At 34.7% G+C, this 21,208-nt stretch overlaps 1 protein-coding gene across 4 annotated transcripts in view; it reads left to right on the forward strand.

The window, feature by feature from the left end:
* ngly1 (N-glycanase 1) overlaps window positions 1–20,666 on the forward strand; it is a 34,676-nt gene extending 14,010 nt beyond the window's left edge. For all 4 annotated transcript variants that reach the window (XM_028818150.2, XM_028818151.2, XM_028818153.2 and 1 more), the window contains exons 7-12: window positions 2,279–2,424; window positions 3,055–3,165; window positions 6,247–6,417; window positions 8,220–8,405; window positions 14,676–14,853; window positions 16,637–20,666. In XM_028818150.2, the coding sequence (XP_028673983.2) occupies window positions 2,279–2,424; window positions 3,055–3,165; window positions 6,247–6,417; window positions 8,220–8,405; window positions 14,676–14,853; window positions 16,637–16,809 (965 nt within the window). In that variant the 3' untranslated portion in view covers window positions 16,810–20,666. The remainder of the gene's footprint in view (window positions 1–2,278; window positions 2,425–3,054; window positions 3,166–6,246; window positions 6,418–8,219; window positions 8,406–14,675; window positions 14,854–16,636) is intronic.
* Window positions 20,667–21,208: the final 542 nt, after the last annotated feature.

Consider the following 21,208-nt stretch of genomic DNA (forward strand, 5'->3'; position numbering starts at 1 on the left):
GAAAAAAGGAGAACTTAAAGGTTAAATAGACCAGAGTTTGAAAAAAAGTCATCTACCAAATGAAATGTGAAAGCCAATTAGTAACGTGCAATTCTTTTTTTGTAGAATTGTAACAGCTATAAAAAGCTTTACATCTGTTTTATTTAAGGTTATGTGGCAGTTTGCCGAGTCCTGATGATCCATCTGCTTTGCTAATTCCTATGGATTACTATAAAACATGAAAGCCCCTTAACTATCAAGAGTAGCATTTTCATTTACAGTATACACACTTGTCTGTTATTAAAAGCTGCTTCCACTTAATAAAATGAGAGCACAAGTAAAACAGACTGCTTCATTGTTCAGTTTGACTGCGAAAACCAAACTGGAAATCAAGTATTCCATGATCTCCTAATAGGTTACAAATCACTATATTCAAACACTTAATATCTGAGAATATAGGAAGCCATCCTGTTTGTCTTGAAATTTTCAGAATATCTGCAGCTTTTAAGTTGATTTACAATTGTGTTTGAATAGCAAAAGCATGAATAATTCTGATTTCTGGCTAGTTTAGCATTGTTCAGGAAAGTTAATTTAGTGGTAGTCTGCTAGTTTGGGAATATGAGAAAAATAGTATTTCAGACGAAAATCTTAATGTTACTTTTCTGATAAGCTATTATTCTTTATCATTTTAGAGACTTTCCATGAAGTTTCTGTGAGAAGCTAAACACGATTATTAGTATAGACCATTTACGGAGTGTTTTCTCTTAGAAGGGTAGATTCCTTGAATTGGCGCCACAACAAAAACATGTGGCAACAGACGTGTGGAGGAGAGAGGCTGTGGTTTGTTTGTGAAGGTACACTAAGCTGTGTTATATAGTTATCTGAGTTTTAATCTGACATTGTTTTTGAATATTCTTCATCAGCAGCTGTTCACACCACAACCATTTTTTATAGTATCTGCAGGTTAATTTCTAAACCATTAATAGTTCTTTGGTGGATATTTCCATTTTAATTACTGTAATTGCTGTAGGGTTCTTTTTAAAGAAACATGCGGTGCATACAGTATATTTCCTGCAAAAAACACTTTGGTGAATTTCGCTGATCAGCACTAGTAGTCTGTACCATACATTGTGATGTGCTGTGTGCAACTCGGGAGCTTTTCCCTTTAACATATGTGCAGCTTTCATTCGAGATATTCGGCTTGCTCCTCTTCTATGCTGATAGAAATGTATTGATCTCAGTTTTTTTATTTTTTATTTTTTTTGCTTAATAAAACGTTTTGCATTGATGCAATTGACATACAGAATATTTATTCCCCTTCACATCATGAACATAAACACTAGTTTTACTATACTGAAAAAATTTAACTCTTCAGGTAAAAAAAGAGCTGTAGGCAGAGAAAATTAATAAAAGTAATTATTGTATCAAACTTCAGGTTAAATTTAAATGAATCTTAATAAAAAAGTTTAGCAATGAAAGACAATCCTTTGAGGATAATGAAGAAGATTGTCGAAAGATGCTTATAGTGATTCCCTTAATGTAACATTAAAGAACTATAATTGAAAAGATAGTAAGCAACTCTGAGTGGGAGGAGAGGATCATTAACATACATTAAAAAGAGACATTAAAATTTTTAAGATTTATTTTTATATATGTACAGTATTATAAATATTAATACCACTAATTGAGTATTCCTAACATTCTTGTAATTCCCATGAAGTTTGCCAAGAATTTTTGAAATAGTGTAATATACTGTAGATACAGTAAGTAGCAGTAAGATATCTATTTTTCTCCGCTTATGCTGTATAGTGAGATTTCCATAGTTATATTTTACACGTTCAGATTATCAGGCTAAGTTAGGCAGATTGGACTGTTTCATGAAAAAGCTTTCTTATGTTGTTTTGTGTTCTTTGGACAAGCTGGTAAACAATGAGAAGACAAAAGGTGCATTTCTGAAATAATTGATTTTATATTCAAATCATTTTCAAGCATGAAAAATATAAAAAGCAGCTTTCGTACTCTAAACATTTAAGTTTAGTTTTCAGTGTTTTGCATTTAGTTCACAGGTAAATTGAATAACTTGTACTTATCTTTTCTAATTCCATGTACTTCGTTTATTGTTCATTTAAAACATAACTGTATGAAATGTATTAGTAGTAGAAGCAGTTGAAGGATAAGTAGTTTAAATGACCTACATATATGTTACCCAGTATCATCTGTATATTTCATTTACATTGTTTTTTGTCATGTATCTGTTTATTTCCTTTAAATGCTGTAATATTTTGTTTACTGTAATTAGATCATGTCTGGACAGAAGTATACTCTACATCCCAAAGCAGGTGGTTGCATTGTGACCCCTGTGAAAATGTCTGTGATAAGCCTCTTCTTTATGAGATTGGTTGGGGAAAGAAGCTTTCATATATCATTGCTTTTTCTAAGGATGAGGTAAAATTCACTTTTAATAGATTTTACTTTTATTTTTACTTTTTAGATGTGTTTTTCTTTTAATTTGAAATAATTTATTGTTATAAGTAAGATGGTTGCATGATTAGCTTCTTTATCCCAGGGAGCCTGCATCTGTCATGCTGATAAAACCTTTTTGTGGCATGTGTTCACTGTTAAAGCCAAGCTCAGCCCAAAGTGATGCTCTTTTGTAAACATTTTCTTTTTTTTTTGTTTATCTGATTAAAAACAGATGTTTTGTAAAAGAGGGTAATGAACTAGGAACCAGAAATAGTGTTCACAAGACATGAATAAGAATTTTGTTCAGTTTATCACTCATTGTGATTTCTGGAGTTTAGACTTAGAACTTCTAATTTCCTCCTACGCTCCAGAGGTGTGTATTGAGAATAATTCACAGCTGTTTATGAACTTGAAAATATCTATATACTCTGTAATGGAATGGGAATAAAGTTGTATTGGAAACATCCATTACTCTTGCCTCTGTGAAACTAAATCAAGTAAGAAATACTGAAAAAGTGTGAATGAAGCATTTATTGTATTTTGGTAATTATTTTTTTATTGGCTGAAACTGCTTTTTCTTTGTACTTATTTAGAAAAATCCTTCATTTTTAGGTTGTTGATGTGACATGGAGATATTCATGCAAACACCAAGAAGTACTTACCCGGAGAACAAAAGCACCAGAAAGCTGGCTTCGGAAATCTGTTAATGAGCTCAATTCTGTTGTAAGTATCATGCAAACTTTTGTTATAAATATAATTTAATTTAGTTATATACAGAGCTATATATGTATGATACACATACACCACAATTACTAAAAAGCAAAAAAATTAAAAAGAAAGAAAATACCTGACTTGGCTGTCACAGTCTCAGTGTGGCATTATGCAGCAGTATTGCTGTTGGTATAAAGGAGCCCCCATAGCGTTTCTTGATGCAGTTCTGCTGAATAATTTGTTGGCTGAAAGTCCTTAATGTTAGTGTGTCAGAGAGAGAGGACATGCAGCATTGTTCATAATGGCAATCAGTTTTGTTTTAATTCTTTCCTTTGCTTCTACCACAAGGGGATCCAGAGTGATTCAGATAACTGAGACCGCCTTTTTTATTTAGCTTGTTAATTCGGTGGGCCTCTCTTGAAGTGATGTTAGCCCAGTACACCACAGCGTAGAAAATTGCACTGACAATCACAGAGTTATAGAAAATGTGAAGGATGTCACTTCCCATACAGTAATCCCTCGCTACTTCGCGGTTCACTTTTCGCGGATTCACGACTTCGCGGGTTTTTAAATACAAGTGATTGCCCGCCTATCGCGGAAGTTATGTTCCAGACCCATCAGCAACAGGAGAAAATCTGCGATATAGAAAGACCATATAAATAAACATTTTTATAGTTTAAGCCTTAAAATACCCATCCCACCTGCTTTAAACACATGTAAACTTATAAAACACACTTTGTTAACACATGTGATATGTGGATGTCGGGCTAAGGATATGAGTAACATCTCACTATTATAAAACATTTTAACTTCACGCAAGACAAGACAAGACAGTGAGACAGGAAAATTGGTGATGTACAGGCTTAAAATTATTGACACGCAGAGCGACAAGCAGCACAAAGCCAGCACAAAGTCCACTTCTCCTTAGCGTTCATTCAGCTCCCCACCCCCTTGACAATGCGAAGTGGCAGGAACGTACTGCGCTTCCGGGGAGGGGGGGTTTGAGCGAAGGTGCGTTCAGCTCTCACACACCCACACATACACACACTCCTTCTTCCGAATGCGCAGAGCGACAAGCAGGCATTTTGGCAGACGCAGCACAAAGTCCATTTCTGCTCAGCGTGAGTTCAGCTGCCCCCCTTCACAAAGCGAGTGCAGACACATTGACGTCTGATCGCTGCGTGCAGTGTGCAGTGTTGGTCTGAGGTGTTTAAGAATGTAGAAAGTGTTTAAGAGCATAGGAAGTGTTTATAAGAGCGTGGGAAAGGTTAACAAGAGAGTGAGAAAGGTTTATAAGAGTGTGGGAAGGGTTTATAAAGCCTTAAAATATGTATAAATAATAAAATAAATATAGGTCGCTACTTCGCGGATTTTCACCTATCGCGGGGGGCTCTGGAACGTAACCCCCGCGATAGGTGAGGGATTACTGTATACGCATTTCATTCCAAAAAACTTGCATCTCATAAATTAATCAAAGATTAACTTCCATTAATCTCCTCCAAGGTTACAGAATGCTAGTGCATATTACAGCAGCATAAAGAAGAGACCAACCTCACATGGGGCGCCAGTGTATCTCAGTGCAGACACACACACCCCAACACTAATACATACCAGGTTTCTTTGGAGTGCCATTTGGGATATTGAAGTAAAGCCAACATAGCTGGGGGAGAGAATGCAATGTCCACACAGACACTGAGCATGGGATTCAAATCTGTGGTTCTATTTCTTTGAGTCAGCAGTGCCAACAGTGTCCCACCTACTACCTAAAAATATTATATTTAATTCTTTTGGGTTTATTACTTTGACGTTGAAATATTCCCCAAATGACTTAAAGGGGGAAATGTATACTCTGCCAGGATATTCGCAGTCTTTATAGTATAATTAAACATACTTTTCGGCTGTATATATCAGACTGTATTCCAGAACCTTTTATGTAGTAGATACCCACTTGTACTTTGCTGCTTTCTATTTCTGTATAGAAATGAAATGCTGACAAGAATCCATTTGCAAAGTTACCATTTGTATATTAAGTAAGATTAGTGCTACTCATGCTGTTATATAATTTCTTAGTTTTTTTATTAAAGTGAAACCAGCAGAAAAGAAGTGTAATTTAAAATAGTTCTTTTTTTTTTAGATTAATTAGATGTAAAATATATTGTTCTTCAAAAATGGCACTTAGTCAGTCTGCATGAGTTCATCTCTGCTGCTTCTTGCAGTTCTCTCCAAGATAATCTCCTCCAATTGTCCTTAATATTGCATGTAAATGTTCATCCATGATTTCATTTGTCAAGGATATGTTTTTATTCCTGCGTAATTAAAATGAGATTTTATCAAAGTAAGTGTTCGGTCTGTGATGTAAATTTAAAATAATCAACTAGTAGTTTGATGGCAAAAGTGTCAGATTAAAACTATTGGGCAAACATGCTCTTAATAGTTACATTTTGAAAGAAAGAAGTCTGTAGTAATGTGTCCTTTAACAAAATTTAATACAACATGATGAGATAACATTCATAGTAAGTAATATTTTTTTATTGAGTTAGAAATTTAATGTTCATCATATGATGTGTATATAGATTGATTATAAGAAGTGTTACACCCTCTTTCTTGTCTGTATTTTTACAATTGGGGAAATAGCTAACAAGTATCTAGTTCATGCCAAGTCCTAAAATTACATAAATCTAATCCCAGGTTAAAAAACACCGTGTAACACATTTCACTTTTCCACAAACCTGGATGCTCCTGTCTGAACTGCAAAAGGTTCTGCTTTAAAGTAGGTTGTGGGAGTGTACTTACTGTTTTACATGTCTTTTTTCACTTTATTATACCAAAGAAAAATAATGTAAGAATAAAATGTATTGTTTGTCACTTGAGGCATGATTTATCTAACTTTAAGACTTGCAGAAGACTAGATGACGGTTAGTTCTTTCAGATATGTCCACCTTTAGAATTGAGAGGGGCTTGCATTCTCTCTCATATCACTGTTTATTTTCTTTTTTGGTTTGTTTTTAGTAATGTTTACTGTATTTCGCACTGCAAAGTTTGTTTCACACCTGTCGTTTTCAGATGGATAAAATTATTATTCTTGCATTCCAGAGACAAAGACAGTTTACATCAAAGAGAAAGAGCGAGCTTTTGGAAAGACTTCTTATGGAGTTAGTAGAGTTTATATCTCCAAAAACTCCTAACCCAGGTGAGCTTGGAGGTCGTACCTCCGGCTCTTTGGCCTGGAGAGTTGCCAGAGGGGAAACTAAAAGCCAGTCTGCTGTAAGAATTATTCATACTTTTTTCATTTGTACTGTAAATCTGTTGTCATTCTTTGAATTTTTATAAAGTACAACAGCCACGTTTAATCGTATTACCTCCCCGAGCCACATGTTTAAGCGTATAACCTCCCAGAGGTAACAGGGATTATTAAGGAGGTACTGAGGGATTTGGAAATTGTAGATGGAGAAGTGCTGCTCAGATTAAATAAGATGAAATCAAACAAATCACCAGGACCAGATAAAATTTACCCTTGAGTTCTTAAGGAGGCTAGCGAGTACATATATAAACCCATGACACACATTTTTAGGAAGTCACTGCGCACTAGAGAGATTCCGAAGGACTGGAAAATGGCAAATATCATCCTATTATACAAAAAGGGTGACAGCGCAGATCCAAGCAACTATAGGCCAGTAAGCTTAACATGCATCACAAGAAAATTAATGGAAGGAATTATTAAGGATAAGATTGAGCAACACCTGGCAAGGACAGGACTTATTCTGAACAGTCAGCATGAGTTCAGTAGAGGGAGGTCGAGTTTTACTAACATGCTGGAATTCTATGAGGAGGCAACAAAAGGATATGATCAAAGTGGAGCATATGATATTATTTATCTGGACTTTCAGAAAGCATTTGATAAGGTGCCACATGAGAGGTTGGGCATCAAATTAAAAGAAGTGGGAGTTCAGGGTGATGTTTTCAGATGGGTGCAGAATTGGCTCAGACACAGGAAGCAGAGGGTGATGGTGTGAGGAACCTCATCAGAACTGGCCAATGTTAAGAGTGGTGTTCCACAGGGGTCAGTGCTAGGGCCGCTGCTATTTTTAATATATATAAATTATTTAGATAGGAATATAAGTAACAAGCTGGTTAAGTTTGCAGATGATACCAAGACAGGTGGATTAGCAGATAATTTGGAATCCGTTATATCATTACAGAAGGACTTGGACAACATACAGGCTTGGGCAGATTTGTGGCAGATGAAATTTAATGTCAGTAAATGTAAAGTATTACACATAAGAAGTAAAAATGTTAGGTTTGAATACAAAATGGGCGGTCGGAAAATCGAGAGTACACCTTATGAGAAGGATTTAGGAGTTTAAGCAAAAGATTAAGAGGTGACATGATTGAAGTGTTTAAAATTATGAAGGGAATTAGTCCAGTGGATCGAGACTATTATTTTAAAATGAGTTCATCAAGAACACGGGGACACAGTTGGAAACTTGTTACGGGTAAATTTTGCACAAACATTAGGAAGTTTTTCTTTACACAAAGAACGAAAGAGACTTGGAATAAGCTACCAAGTAGTGTGATAGACAGTAAGATTTTGGGGACTTTCAAAACTCGACTTGATGTTTTTTTGGAAGAAATAAGTGGATAGGACTGGCGAGCTTTGTTGGGTTGAATGGCCTGTTCTCGTCTAGAGTTTTCTAATGTATCAGCGACATCTTGTTGATACTGAACCAGTTACATTAAAAATATTATTTAGAGAGCTTAACTGAGCCTCAAGATAAGTACAGCATGTTTAAACATGGCTATGCCAGGGGTAAATTGAGAAAGTAGTATTCAGAATGAAAAGAAAAATGAGATGAAAACTTATTTTAGTACTATTTCTTCACTATAAATTCTAGTGAATGCTCTAGAACAGTTAATGTATTATAGAAATAAATTCATTGTATATTGTCTGTATTCATTTTATTTAAATGAGTCAAGTTTATTTTAATCATTAATGTATCAAAGTTTCACAGTATAAAAAAAAACGTTCAGTGATAAATTCATAATAAATGTATTTTCTCCTTTTTTAGTCTAAGGCTTTTGTTTTCACTCCATCAGAAGAGGAAAGGAAACATAAATTGTTCCATCTACAATACAATACTGCCAAGGACTGTTACATCCGTGTTTCGAACAATAAAGAACAAATTAATGGCTGGGATAATGGAGTCTGGAGTCTAGAATCTGTTTATAGAAAGACTGAAATGGATTGGAAAATGGTATGAAGTCTAAATGCTGTTTTCATTGATTTAACTCATTCACTCTAGACATATGTATCCAGTACAGTAATCCCTCCTCCATCGCGGGGGTTGCGTTGCAGAGCCACCCGCGAAAAAAAGAAAGTCTGCGAAGTAGAAACCATATGTTTATATGGTTATTTTTATATTGTCATACTTGGGTCACAGATTTGCGCAGAAACACAGGAGGTTGTAGAGAAACAGGAACGTTATTCAAACACTGCAAACAAACATTTGTCTCTTTTTCAAAAGTTTAAACTGTGCTCCATGACAAGACAGAGATGACAGTTCTGTCTCACAATTAAAAGAATGCAAACATATCTTCCTCTTCAAAGGAGTGCGTGTCAGGAGCACAGAATGTCACATAGATAGAGAAAACAATCTCTAGCAAACAAATCAATAGGGCTGTTTGGCTTTTAAGTATGCGAAGCACCGCGGCACAAAGCTGTTGAAGGCGGCAGCTCACACCCCCTCCGTCAGGAGCAGGGGGAGAGGGAGAGAGAGAGAGAGAGAGATAGAGAGAGAGAGACAGAGTTTGTTTTTCAGTCAAAAATCAATACATGCCCTTCGAGCTTTTAAGTATGCGAAGCACCGTGCAGCATGTCGTTTCAGGAAGCAGCTGCACAAAAGATAGCAACGTGAAGATAATCTTTCAGCATTTTTAGACAAGCGTCCGTATCGTCTAGGTGTGCGAACAGCCCCCCTGCTCAATCCCCCTACGTCAGGATCAGAGAAAGTCAGCGCAAGAGAGAGAGAAAAGTAAGCAATCTAGCTTCTCAGCCATCTGCCAATAGCGTCCCTTGTATGAAATCAACTGGGCAAACCAACTGAGGAAGCATGTACCAGAAATTAAAAGACCTATTGTCCGCAGAAATCCGCGAACCAGCAAAAAATCCGCGATATATATTTAAATATGCTTACATATAAAATCTGCGATGGAGTGAAGCCGCGAAAGGTGAAGCGCGATATAGCGAGGGATCACTGTACTCTGGAAATCTTGTTCACACTTGTCTTGGTGACAAACAAATTGAGAAAGTGCAGTCATATAAAATAGAATTAATCAAAAATCTAGAATGAAATTCAATGCCTTATCCAACAGTTTGCAATATGTGTTATCCATATGACTAGTCTCAGTGTTAATTGAGAACAGTTAGGTAATATGTATGTTTAGCTGAATTAAACTTTTTTTAAAGCTGCTAATGTGAGTTATGATACTACAGTATCATTTGCCAGACCATAGAGTTGGGAACAGTTTGTTTCTCGGTAACTGGAATGAAGTAATATGTGGCTGGCAATAGTAGGGCAGCATTTTGTGTAGTGGCAAGTCATATCTGTTATTTAGCCCACATTTGACTGTTTGTTCAGCCCTAACATACAGCAATTCCATTCTGCCTGTGTTGTAGTCATTTAAATTCGCAGTTTTTTTTATCCTGTATTTTCTCAGGCACTTTAAGGTGTAAAGTCAATGGTGTGTTTTTTCATTTTGTCCTGTCTTGTTAGTCCAAGACAGCTATGTGTGGTTTTATAAGCAGTTTTGGCAGAGAAGGGATGCTCTCTGTCACTTCTCAGGTCTACAGTGTGTTATTTGTTCTTATTGATGTTTAGGAGTAGAAGGTTGTTGTGATGCCCATTTTATCAGACCTTCCACCTCATTCTTGTTTATGGTCTTGTTGTGGTTTATCACTGTAAAGCAATTGAAGTTGGACAAAAGCAGCAGTATAGAGGTGCTCTAGTGTTCAAATCTTTATGAATGTTTTTTTTTTGCCTTCCTTTAGGACAGGGGTGGGCAAAGTCATTCCTGGAGGGCAGGTTTTTGTTCCAACCCAGTTGCTTAATTAGAAAACAATCCTTGCCAATAATTACATTTCATGGCTTGTTACTGCTTTAACTCTGCTATGTCAAGTCATTCTCATATCCTAGATTTTTTTTCCAGTCTAAGGATATCATCCAAATACTTTCAAGTGTAAAATGGATAGGTATATCTCAATCCTTCACTTTTTTTCTCTTCTCTTTCCTCCCAAGTATTTAATTAAACCAAATAGTGCATGATAAATACACACAGGTGTAAAGGGTAACAAGCAAAATCGATAACTGCTGGTTTCTTTTGTCATTTGCATCTTATTGCTAATAAGGAGCAATTAAAAACCAAGAATGCAGCTGTTTAAGACTTAAATAAGCAATAAGGGTTCAAAATCTTAATGAGGGAGATAACTAAAATGAAGCAGAAGATGTTTCTAGAGCAATAATTTTCCTTTTATTAAGCAATTGGGTTGGAACAAAAACCTGCAGCCACTGCGGCCGTCCAAGAATGACTTTGCCCACCCCTGTTTTAGGAGATAATCTGCCTATTTGAAAATCAACTGTGCAGTTATAGAGTTACAGAGGCATCTACTAGGAGAGAAAAATGGTATTAAAGAGGATTATATATATACAGTAGATATGCTATAATTAGGTTTCTTACCTGTAAAGTTTTTCGAGAGCAGTGCATCATTGTCTGTGTATATTTGTGCACTTTAATATTTTAACTAATACCTATTATCAAGAAAAGTAAAGAAATATGAAAACAGGATAACATTTATCTAATATAAAGAAAAGAAAGTCAAATGTACAGTATGAAGTTATTTGGGAATACAGCATTGGGAACTGAAAAAGGTAATTGTCATACCATTCTGCAAAATGTAGCCATGGTGTTGTTTTTGTATTGTACTTCGGCTACTCCCACCAGCAGATGGCATCTGGAAAAGCAAATGGCATGAACACACCAGAGCATTATGAAGTAATGTCAGAACACATTTATAAAAATTTGGAATTCTCATTGCTACACAAGAAGAATGTGTATAAGGAGTCAGAACTTTGATTTTTGTTAGTTTCATTACCTAGTATGAATATTATTTATTCTCTTATTTGTTAATTCTTAATATTTTCAATCTTTTCCATGAATTTTTGCATCTGAAGAGATTTAGTATTTTTTATTTTTTACCTTTTCACTGCTAAAGTATGACTTTGACTGCTAAAGCACTTTTTACATTCTTCACTAGACTTAACTCTTAACTTCTGCCAATGTTTCACCACCTTTCATTACAACTCTGCATCTGTAGTTGATCTGTAAGAAGTTAATCTAAAGTACAAGCAGGCAGGTAAAGCTAAATTTAAAGTGACCCCCACCTCTGAAATACAGCATTCTACTATTTTTCTAGACTGGTTTCGATCATAGCAGGAAGCAGTAATAGGCAGAAAGATGCTTAGAAACCTCTGTAAAAGTGTGCCTATATCCCAAAGCTTTCTGCTCCATCTAGTGCATAGAAGAGAAAGTGCAATTCATGTTTGGTGAAGGAAAGTCTTGGTGATGGTAAAATACCAACTGAAGTCCTCACCCCAATGTTTGAGAAGGGTGTAAACATGAATTTAAGTAACAAAGAGTTTAATAAACTACACGTTTGTTTACAAAATTAATCATAATGAACACCCATTTATGTTGTATATTTGCACCACTGTTCATGATATTACCATTAAGTAATGAAACAATTGACACAAATACAGCATGGTACACCACAAATGAAACCGAATACTGTAATAGACTGGTTATGATTCAGTCTAATTTGGGGTAAGTTTTAGATTTTTATTTCAGTATATGTATACCACAAATAATATATAAAAGGCAATGTTGTGAATGTAGTGCATTACACTTGGCCTATTTGTAACATTTTCCAACTTTCATACTTATGGCTAATCTTTGTGTTTTTTTAACAAAGCTAAATGTCGTATAGGTCCTTTTTTTACTAAGGGACATTGAGTCTGTCAGTACCAGTCAGGTAAAATGCATCTGTTTTATCCTCTTTTGAACTATAGCAGCTGGAAGTATATTTCTTAAGTAGAGCTATACCTAACATTATCACAGTACAAGCACAAAGTATTGAAGATTAGAAAATGGGGAAATCACTCTGTACCCATTTTCCCATCATCTTAGTATTAGACTTAATTTATTTAGAACCCCATTGTGTCTGTTTATTAAAGGTTCAGTGAGTGTTTAATGCTGAAACACAGGCATTTACATTCTGTTTTAGTTGTATCCTTCTCTCAAATAATAACATGCTAGGTTGAGCAGAGAGAGTTAGTGTCATGAACCACATTTATTTAAATTTTTCCAGGGAATGATACATTTTTCCTTAAACAGGATTTATCCTGTAATAACGTTATATATTGTCTGAAACCTTTTGGGTTAAGAATTTTATTTGTATATGGTGCCTTCTGAAAGTTATTATTTTTACATTGGTATTTGAAAATGCCACTACACAATTTTATTTTTATATGTACATCGCCTTTTTGGCGTCTGGCTGTTAGGAAGTTGCCAGGGTCACGCCCCACAGAGGTTGAGCCTTTGTGTTAATTCTACAATAGTATAAATAGCATCCAATTGAAATATTTGCTGTCCCACTTTGTGGATACCTTTAGAAATTTTTTTGGAAATAAGAGTTTGCATTAACCTTTGTTTTAGTTGCCAGATTGTTTGTCTTCCTGGTTTTGATTCTTGCTCAATAGCCTGCCTATTGACTTTTCTTCTGTCCCGGTCCCTTTTAACCTGTCTCCTCATTTTTTCCAACAGAAGAACAGTTAGTGGACTAAGTTCAGTGCTGGAAAATGCACTGTGGAAAGGTAGTTTTGCTTACTGAACCATGTTAAAGCCCAATGGCAATACAATAACAACAACATCCAGCAATCATGCCACTAATAGTAATTTTATACTTTGGTTGTATTAAACAACCATTCAGCATTCAATGCATGTCAGACTCATTGGAAATTCTTAGCTAAGGTACTCTTGGTGCTCTTGCAGCTATCTTCTCCAGGAGCTGTCTGAACACATGGACATTTGCAGGTTAAAAGGTTATGAAAAGCTGCATTTCAAAAGGATCAGTAGCGTTGAGCAGGTCACCAGTTGTGGTGGTCCAGCATGTCCAGATCTAGGGGTTTTGAGTTTTTTAATTCAAGTTTACAGTAACACATTTTCTAACTTTTAAGGTAATATTATATTTTGTACAATAAACTAATCAGTGTTTAACTTGTTTCCCCCATCCCCTTTGGTAGAAATCTTTGGAAACAAAGAACGTTTCCTGGTAGAGCCCAGAAAATACCCCTGCAAATTTTGTTTTTCTCCAGCTTAACTTTGGATTTTTTTTTGTCCCTCCAGCATTCTGACTTTATCAATGGATTCATCTTTAGAGACATATCATGTTATTGTATATAAGGATGCTACATTTCTGTTTGACATTAATCTGTTATTTAAGATTATATAGATTTACTTGTTACTTATTCTTTATTATTATTCCCTAATCTTGCTTGTTTTTCTTTTCCTGTCACGTTCTCTTTGACATTTTGTAAAGCACTTTGAGGTACATTGTTTGTATGAAAATATGCTATAGAAATAAATGTTGTTGTTTATCAAAGACTGATACAACATAATAGTGAAAACAAAAAAGCAAGTATGTGTAATAAAAGAAAAATCAAGTAATAGGTAAAAATAAAATATTTTGTGTACTGTATGTGAAAGAATGACATTTCATAGGCAGGTTATGTTGATAAGCGCAAACTTACTAAGTACACTTACCAAAGTGACGTGTTGAAAGTTGAATAAACTTCACTACTGCCCACATGTCGTTCTTTAACACCACAGATGTTTCCCAGACTTACAAATCTACAAGTCTTGTAAGTTGTGGGTAACCAAACAAACCAAAATACAGAACAAAAGAAACCGTTCATAAGAAAAAATAACAGAAAACAAATGCAGGTTTGGTTTGAAACATGTAATAACACATTTTCACCTCCTCCCCTGGCACTTTCTTTATAAATTGTTACCCTGCAGTTTTTGTGTTATATCCATAACTACAGTATATCCAGGATTGTTTTTCAAATATGTTAAATTAGTTTTTGACATTTTCTAGACTTCTTTAATTGTTAAAAAATAAATAGATTAGGAGAAAAGAATGTGTGTTTGTCTTATATGTTCATGGGTTGGAGTTTCTTTTAAAAAATAAATAAATGCAATTCTCTTTTTGTATATATTAGTTTTAACCTAGCACTTAACACATACATCACCTCATCAAGTCAAAGTACACAAAATAAAGTGGAAGCTGAATTTACTATCCACAATCAGATGCAAAATGATGTGAAGTAAAGGGAATTAATCTTGTTGGCATGCCTTGCATGTGCTACGTCAGTGTCAAATGTTAGTTAATTTTTTTAAATTTATAATTCTAGGTTTATCTAGCCCGGATTGAAAAATCAGATTCAGCCAGAATCTGCTGGAAGTTTGACTGTGGTGGGTTTGGATTCAAAATTAAGAATGTTTCAGTAAGAGCAAACAGTCAAACATTTCATACTGGTAAAGTGACATGGTCACTAAGAGCAAATGATCAAAGTGTTCATCTTGATGGAGGTATGATAATACTTTTTATATGCTTTGATAATACAGTGGAAGGAAAATAAGATTCAATTTATATACTCTATACTCTCTTTTTAGAGTGCCCTTGTTAAAATATACTGTACATGCCTTTCTATACTTTTAGTAGTTGGCTTCTTACAAATTCTTAGATATAATAGAGTTTACTTCAGTGATTACCACAACATGCTCTGTAGCTTCTGCATGAAAGCATAATGGTTGATATGTACAAAAGGTAATTAAGAGATTAACAAGAATTAACTTGTAGTCTTAAATTGCCTTCAATTGGTATTTTTGAAAGCTAAATTCACTAAACAGTGACATTAAAAAAACTATGACACTGTATGCATAACACAGTGAATAGATTTCATATGTTTTTGAGTGTTTACGGTAAATTTGAATATTCATTAATGATATTAAAATTTAACTTGAATGTTAGGAAGACCTTATGACATGCTGGTTAGTGCTTATTTTGCAGGACTGGACTCAAATCCAGTCTTGGCTAGTGTCACTGTGGCATGTAACTGTCCCCTGTTTGTCTTAAATGGTTTTCAGAAAATGCCCTTATGTACTTGAATATTCTAAAGATGTGCAAGATTGAGGGGCATATATAAGCTGACCCTCTGCCTTCCTGTCACTAATTGGGCTTAAAGGAATCAGACAGTGCACAGATAGGAACATCTCTATAGTGAAACATTTATTTTTCCCTAAGTACATCTTAAATAAATCTTCAATTTAAAATAATATAGGATATTTAATGTACAGAAAGCTTAAACATTCTGAGGCTTTAATTTTTCACTACAGTAATACAGAAAGAATCTGTCAAATTATTAAATATTCTTTGCTAGTTCTGAGTTGGGGTAATTTTATATAAACTGCATTTTTGACTTTATTAACAATGAAAATTCAAGTAAATATATCAAGTGAAAATACATGTTTTCAGAAAAATTAAAGCTTTGTTCATATGCTTATTGGGATTGAAAAGGCAGGAATTACTGCAAATAGGCTTTTTTTTTCTCAGGCTAAAGAAAAACTGATGTACAGATGAAAGAACTAAGACTCAAAAAAGTAAAAATGAATATATCCACATGGTGATGGTGGCACAATTTTGATTTTTACATATATGCACATTTCATCTTCTTCAGAGTGGTGAACAATTTAACATATCAGAATACAAAGTAACTTGTAAACACAGGTAGTGAAAGTAAAGTAATAGTTTGGAAAGAATAGATTTGTGTGGAAGTAATGAACAATATCTTTATCTTTTTTGACAAGACAGTGGGTAAATGGGGACTTCAAAACAGAAAAAAGTTACAGGAAAATAATAGACCCAGGAACTGGATGTTCCAGAGCGGCATTGACAAATTGTAAGAGTCGTAAAGTGGCTAAGCATACTGTCACATATTTGCCCTCTGGCACATACCAAGAGATTAATACCATCATAGACAGTTTTGGGTTTTTTTTTTTTTTTTTTAATACTGTATATATTCCAGTTTTACAACCTGAATTTCATTCTCTAACACACTGCACTGCATGGTTATTCATGACACAGTGGGAAATGGGAATAGTTTACAAGTTTCTATATATGCCTGTAATCTGTGTTTTGGGTCATATGTCATTTACTACAGCACTGTACATCTTTTCCTGTATTTTAATATTTAAGTGTATTTTATACTTTGAATGTCACAAATTTTAAAAATGAAGACTTTTGTCATATTTAATTACAGTTTAAAAACATCTTTAGATTTATACCAGTGTTTTGTTTTTCCTGTTTTCACAGACACCCAGTTACATGAATATGATTTTACTGGAGCTACTGATTTAGTTTTAGAAGCTGAATTGACTGGCGGTGAAGGTGGTTCAGCTTGGCAGCACACGCAGCTGTTTAGGCAGAGCCTGACAGATGAAAGATTTTACCCTTTGGAAATTATTATAACAATGGAAAGTGCTTGATAAATATTTTTTATTATGAAAAAGAATTTTTATTTGTGCTTGATAGATATTTTTATTATGCAGATTTTTTGTTTTATTTGTTTTACTTTTTCATTTATTAGACTGTTATCAATGTATGAATTTGGCAGTGCAATTTTTAACCTGGTCTTGTTGTAATTTTGTAAGAAAGGAAGATGGTATGACTATGCTAAAAGAGAAATGGGAAGATTAAGAATTAAATTAACTTCTCTTTGAATATGTATAACTACACCACAACATTAAAGTCGCACCACTTTTGCACAGAGTCATCCTCTCTTTGGTACATAGTGCTTGGTTTCTTCTCTTCCACTGTGTCAGTTCAGAATGCACACTTGCCTGTGTTAATTGATTTTGCTATTTATACTAAAAACTCAGGGGTGTGTGCTGCAGTCTGAGCATCAGCTTTGTGCTTCTTGAGCAAAACTGATGGAATAAACCAGAATCATAGAATCCTCCTACAGCCACAGTCCACTCACATGATTCAGTTCATCAAAGCTGTAAGTGGGATTGCACCTGTGCTGACATAAATGTGCAGACATTGGATTCCTATTATATGTTATTTTTCTTTAATTTGGAATACTTTGATTAACTGATTGTAGCAGTTGTGCTTTGAACCTTGTAACGACTATTTTATAATAGTTCTATGTCAAGTTTATGTTACGTTTTAAAATTACATTATTGCAGCATGAGTCTAACAAAGTAATGTGAGTACAACATTGGTTTCAAATCCAATAGGTTAAAAAAAAATATCTCTGGCTGATGATATCAGGTGCTGCGCTGTGTAATACGGGAAAGCAACATGTTGAAAGCCGGGACCATCTGAGCCCTAAGTATAACACCAAATTATTAACTAATATTTTATGGAAATATATTGTAAATGATAAACTAAATGCATAACATTTTCTAGTAATTCCTTTATTTAAATGGAGTGGTTTGGAATGCCATGGTCATGAATTTCACTCAGTCTAGCAGGGAATTTTTGGTCTACCAAAAATAGATGGGTTACAATGAAAGCTTTTTCCCATCACTCAAAAATGTTTTATTGCATTATTCTGCAATACTTGTTGGATTATTTCACAAACTTATTGTGTTGTTTTTCAGTAGTTACTTTGTGTTATTTTGCAAAAATATTGCCTGCTGCAGTGTCCACATAGGTAGTTTGGCCATCCAGTGACGGCTTCTGTGGGGCACGTTTAACACATGGGTATTGTGCAATCAGGTGACAGAAAATGAACAGGCATTACAGGCATACATTTAGTTGTAATCCGGTTATATTTTGGTAAGTTTAGTACAGATGTTTTCATATATTCATGATTATGAACCTTTAATTGTGAGCACCAGTCTTACTTCATGCAATTTGTACACCAGTTCAGGTTGTTTATGTGATCCCTCGGATTTTTTTTTCAGTCAAATAGCACATTGATTTGTTTGCCACATAAATAAAAATGTTAACAAGAAAAGGCCATTTTAGCTCAACATTAGTCCAGAAATAATAACTAGTGTAGATTTCCTGTTTTCCATGGTACAGCTTTCAACTACACTGAAAGTAACTGATTCTACCAGTTCAAAATTCTAGCAGTTCTGTAATTGTATAAAAATGTGTTTTGCTCTACTTTAACTTATTAAAATATTCCAGTGCTTGCCTTCTAAATTTCTCATATAATTGCTTTATTGTTACTTATGTTATTATATCTAAGTTATCTTGGTCTGAGAATTTAGGAATGAGGCCATTTTATTTTGTTATTTGCAAGCAGCTCTTACGATTTGAAATTGTTGTGATTTTATTCACGTTTTGGGGTTTATTTTATCGCTACTTTATTTTCTCAACACCATTTTGTTTTATGGATTATGACACATTTGACATTATTGCAATTGCATGGGGACATCATCACAAATACATTAAAATATGGTGGTGTTTTTATTTATTTTTTTTTATTCAACATTTCTTGATCTAGAGCAATGTTTATTTTTTAGTTTGGTTTTGTTTTAAAAAAACAAACTAAAAGAAATGTTTAGGGTCGTCTTTGTCCAAAAATAGTTTTATGTGTTACTTCAAATTTGATCACCTTCTCACATGCTGGAAGCCCGTCGGAATTATTCATGAAGATCAAAGTGTCCTTTTATTCAAAATTCTTCAAGTATAGAAAATAGAAATGTACATAGTGAAGGTGTAAATTTGGACAACGTTTTTAGATTTTTAAGTAATTGCAATGCATTTGTTGTATTCTTCTCTGCAAAATAAATGGAGTTGAAAAATGGTGTGGTGGCAAAGATGAATTTTACAATAGAAATAGGACTGTGCATAATGTTATTTCTGACTATATTCTAGAGGAAATAGGAGATGTAATTGCCAAAATGATATAAAGGTAATCAAATAGAAATGGAATGTGTTTTAAGTTACAATAAAACTGCCAGCTGCTGCTCTGCTCATTCATAAAAGCATAAGGGTACAGTTTTCCATTGAAACTTAAACACAGGATCAGCACATTATTATGGTTTTGTCTTTTTGTTTGTTTACCAAGGGCTGTTAATTTATTTTATGACATTATTTTACATTTGAATTGTTTTTAATACATATAAACCTTGTATGTAAATTTTAAATATCCAGTATTGGCAAAATAAAGGAAACCATGTGGCATTCATCAGCAAAGTAACTTTGATAATGTGAATAAATAAAACTAAAATATATATTCTGGAAGGTGTACTCCCTGCTGTGCTGTGTGACTTCTTACTTTCTATTCAGAGTTCCTGATTGAATTGATGTGAGGTGGGCAAAAACGCAAGTTAGGAGGAGGGTTGCAGTTACTTTTGTAGTATGTTGCCCCCTAACCTAATTAGTGAAAAGCAAAAAGCTTGCATGCAGCTTAACTATTTTCCACATCATAATTGTTACATTTAAATAAAGGTATATCAAGGAGTTCTTGAGCAAATGCACTCTGAGGGGCACAATGACATAGTGGTTAATGCTTCGGCCTGGGATTGGACTAACACTCTGTGTAATTTGTGTGTTCTTCCTGTGCCTTCTTGGCGTTTCACTGGGAGCTCCAGTGCTCTTCCCATGTGCCAAAGATGTGAAGTTTAGGTAGGCTGACATATCTAAATTTACCTAATATGGAGGATTGCATGTATATGCTTGAGTGTACCCTGCAAGTGGACTTGTACCCAGTCCAGTATTGGCTTAGTGTCCAATGTGGATGAGGTTTCCAAAACCCCTGAACTGCATAAGTAGGGTAGAAAATGATTTCTAGACAGACATGGTGAGGCTACAGGTTCAGTCCCCACATCTGACATGTGTGTCCTTAACCTTTTTGTAAAAATGTTAACATATGGCTCTGTAGTTGTGACTCTCATTATTCAAGTGTTTATGCAATAGAGGGGCTCAGCACATTTAAAAGGAGTGGCAGCTGCTGGAAGAGTTGCATCAACATTGTTTCAATTAAGAAGCAAGTTTAAAATTTGTCAAATTATTTTTTCCAATATTTGGTTAATTTTAATGTATATTTGCGGGGTTGGACATAATGCCAACTGTGTAAGAAAAGTGTAATATTTTGTAATTTATTTACTTTTAAAGAGAATGTGTGACTTTTTTTTTCCTTTTTCCTACTGTACTGGGCAGTAATGCTTTGTTAATATACGGGGGAGTGAATGTCAAAAGCCCAACACTACACACACCCTTACTGAAATTTCAGGGTTTTGTTGATGTAAAGGCTGAAATAAAGTCAAATCATGTTAGTCATTATTTCATCTTGTAACTAACAATGTGTTCATGTAAATGAAAAACCAAATTGATATTTTTTTTTGGAAAAGTAATTCAAAATAAAAATAAAACTTTCATTGTCTTGGTTGCATTGTGTTCACATCCCTTCTAATCGGGTTCATAAATGAGTTTACAAAGGTAATTGGTCTTTGCCTGACATCTGCTGAAGTGATTCTGACTAACCTTCAATAAAATTAGCCATGCGTAGTGCAGAGAAAACCACGGAGAGCCAACTAAAGATCTGAGAGATCAAGAGAAGAACTAGGCACTGCCCAAAGCTGAAGTATTACATTTATTTGGCTGACACCTTTAGCCAAAGCAGCTTACAACATTTGAGATACAGTAGGTTACATTTCTTTTCTTTTTCCAGTTGGAGCACAGGAGGGTGAAGTGACTTGCTCAGGGTCACGCAGTGTCAATGGGGGGGATTTGAACCCACAACAGCAGGGCTTGAAGCCCAAAGCCTTAACCACTGCACCACACTGCCTTCCAGGAGATTATTAGGAGATAAGTGTCCAAGGATTGTTTTGAGGTGGAAAAAGACCAAGGGTCTCATCTATAAAACTTTGCTTGGACTCGAGTGTGAAAATATACGCACGGCAAAAAAACAGGAAAATGCATACA

Source organism: Erpetoichthys calabaricus, chromosome 13 (assembly GCF_900747795.2).
Source record: "Erpetoichthys calabaricus chromosome 13, fErpCal1.3, whole genome shotgun sequence".
Taxonomy (NCBI): Eukaryota; Metazoa; Chordata; class Cladistia; order Polypteriformes; family Polypteridae; genus Erpetoichthys; species Erpetoichthys calabaricus.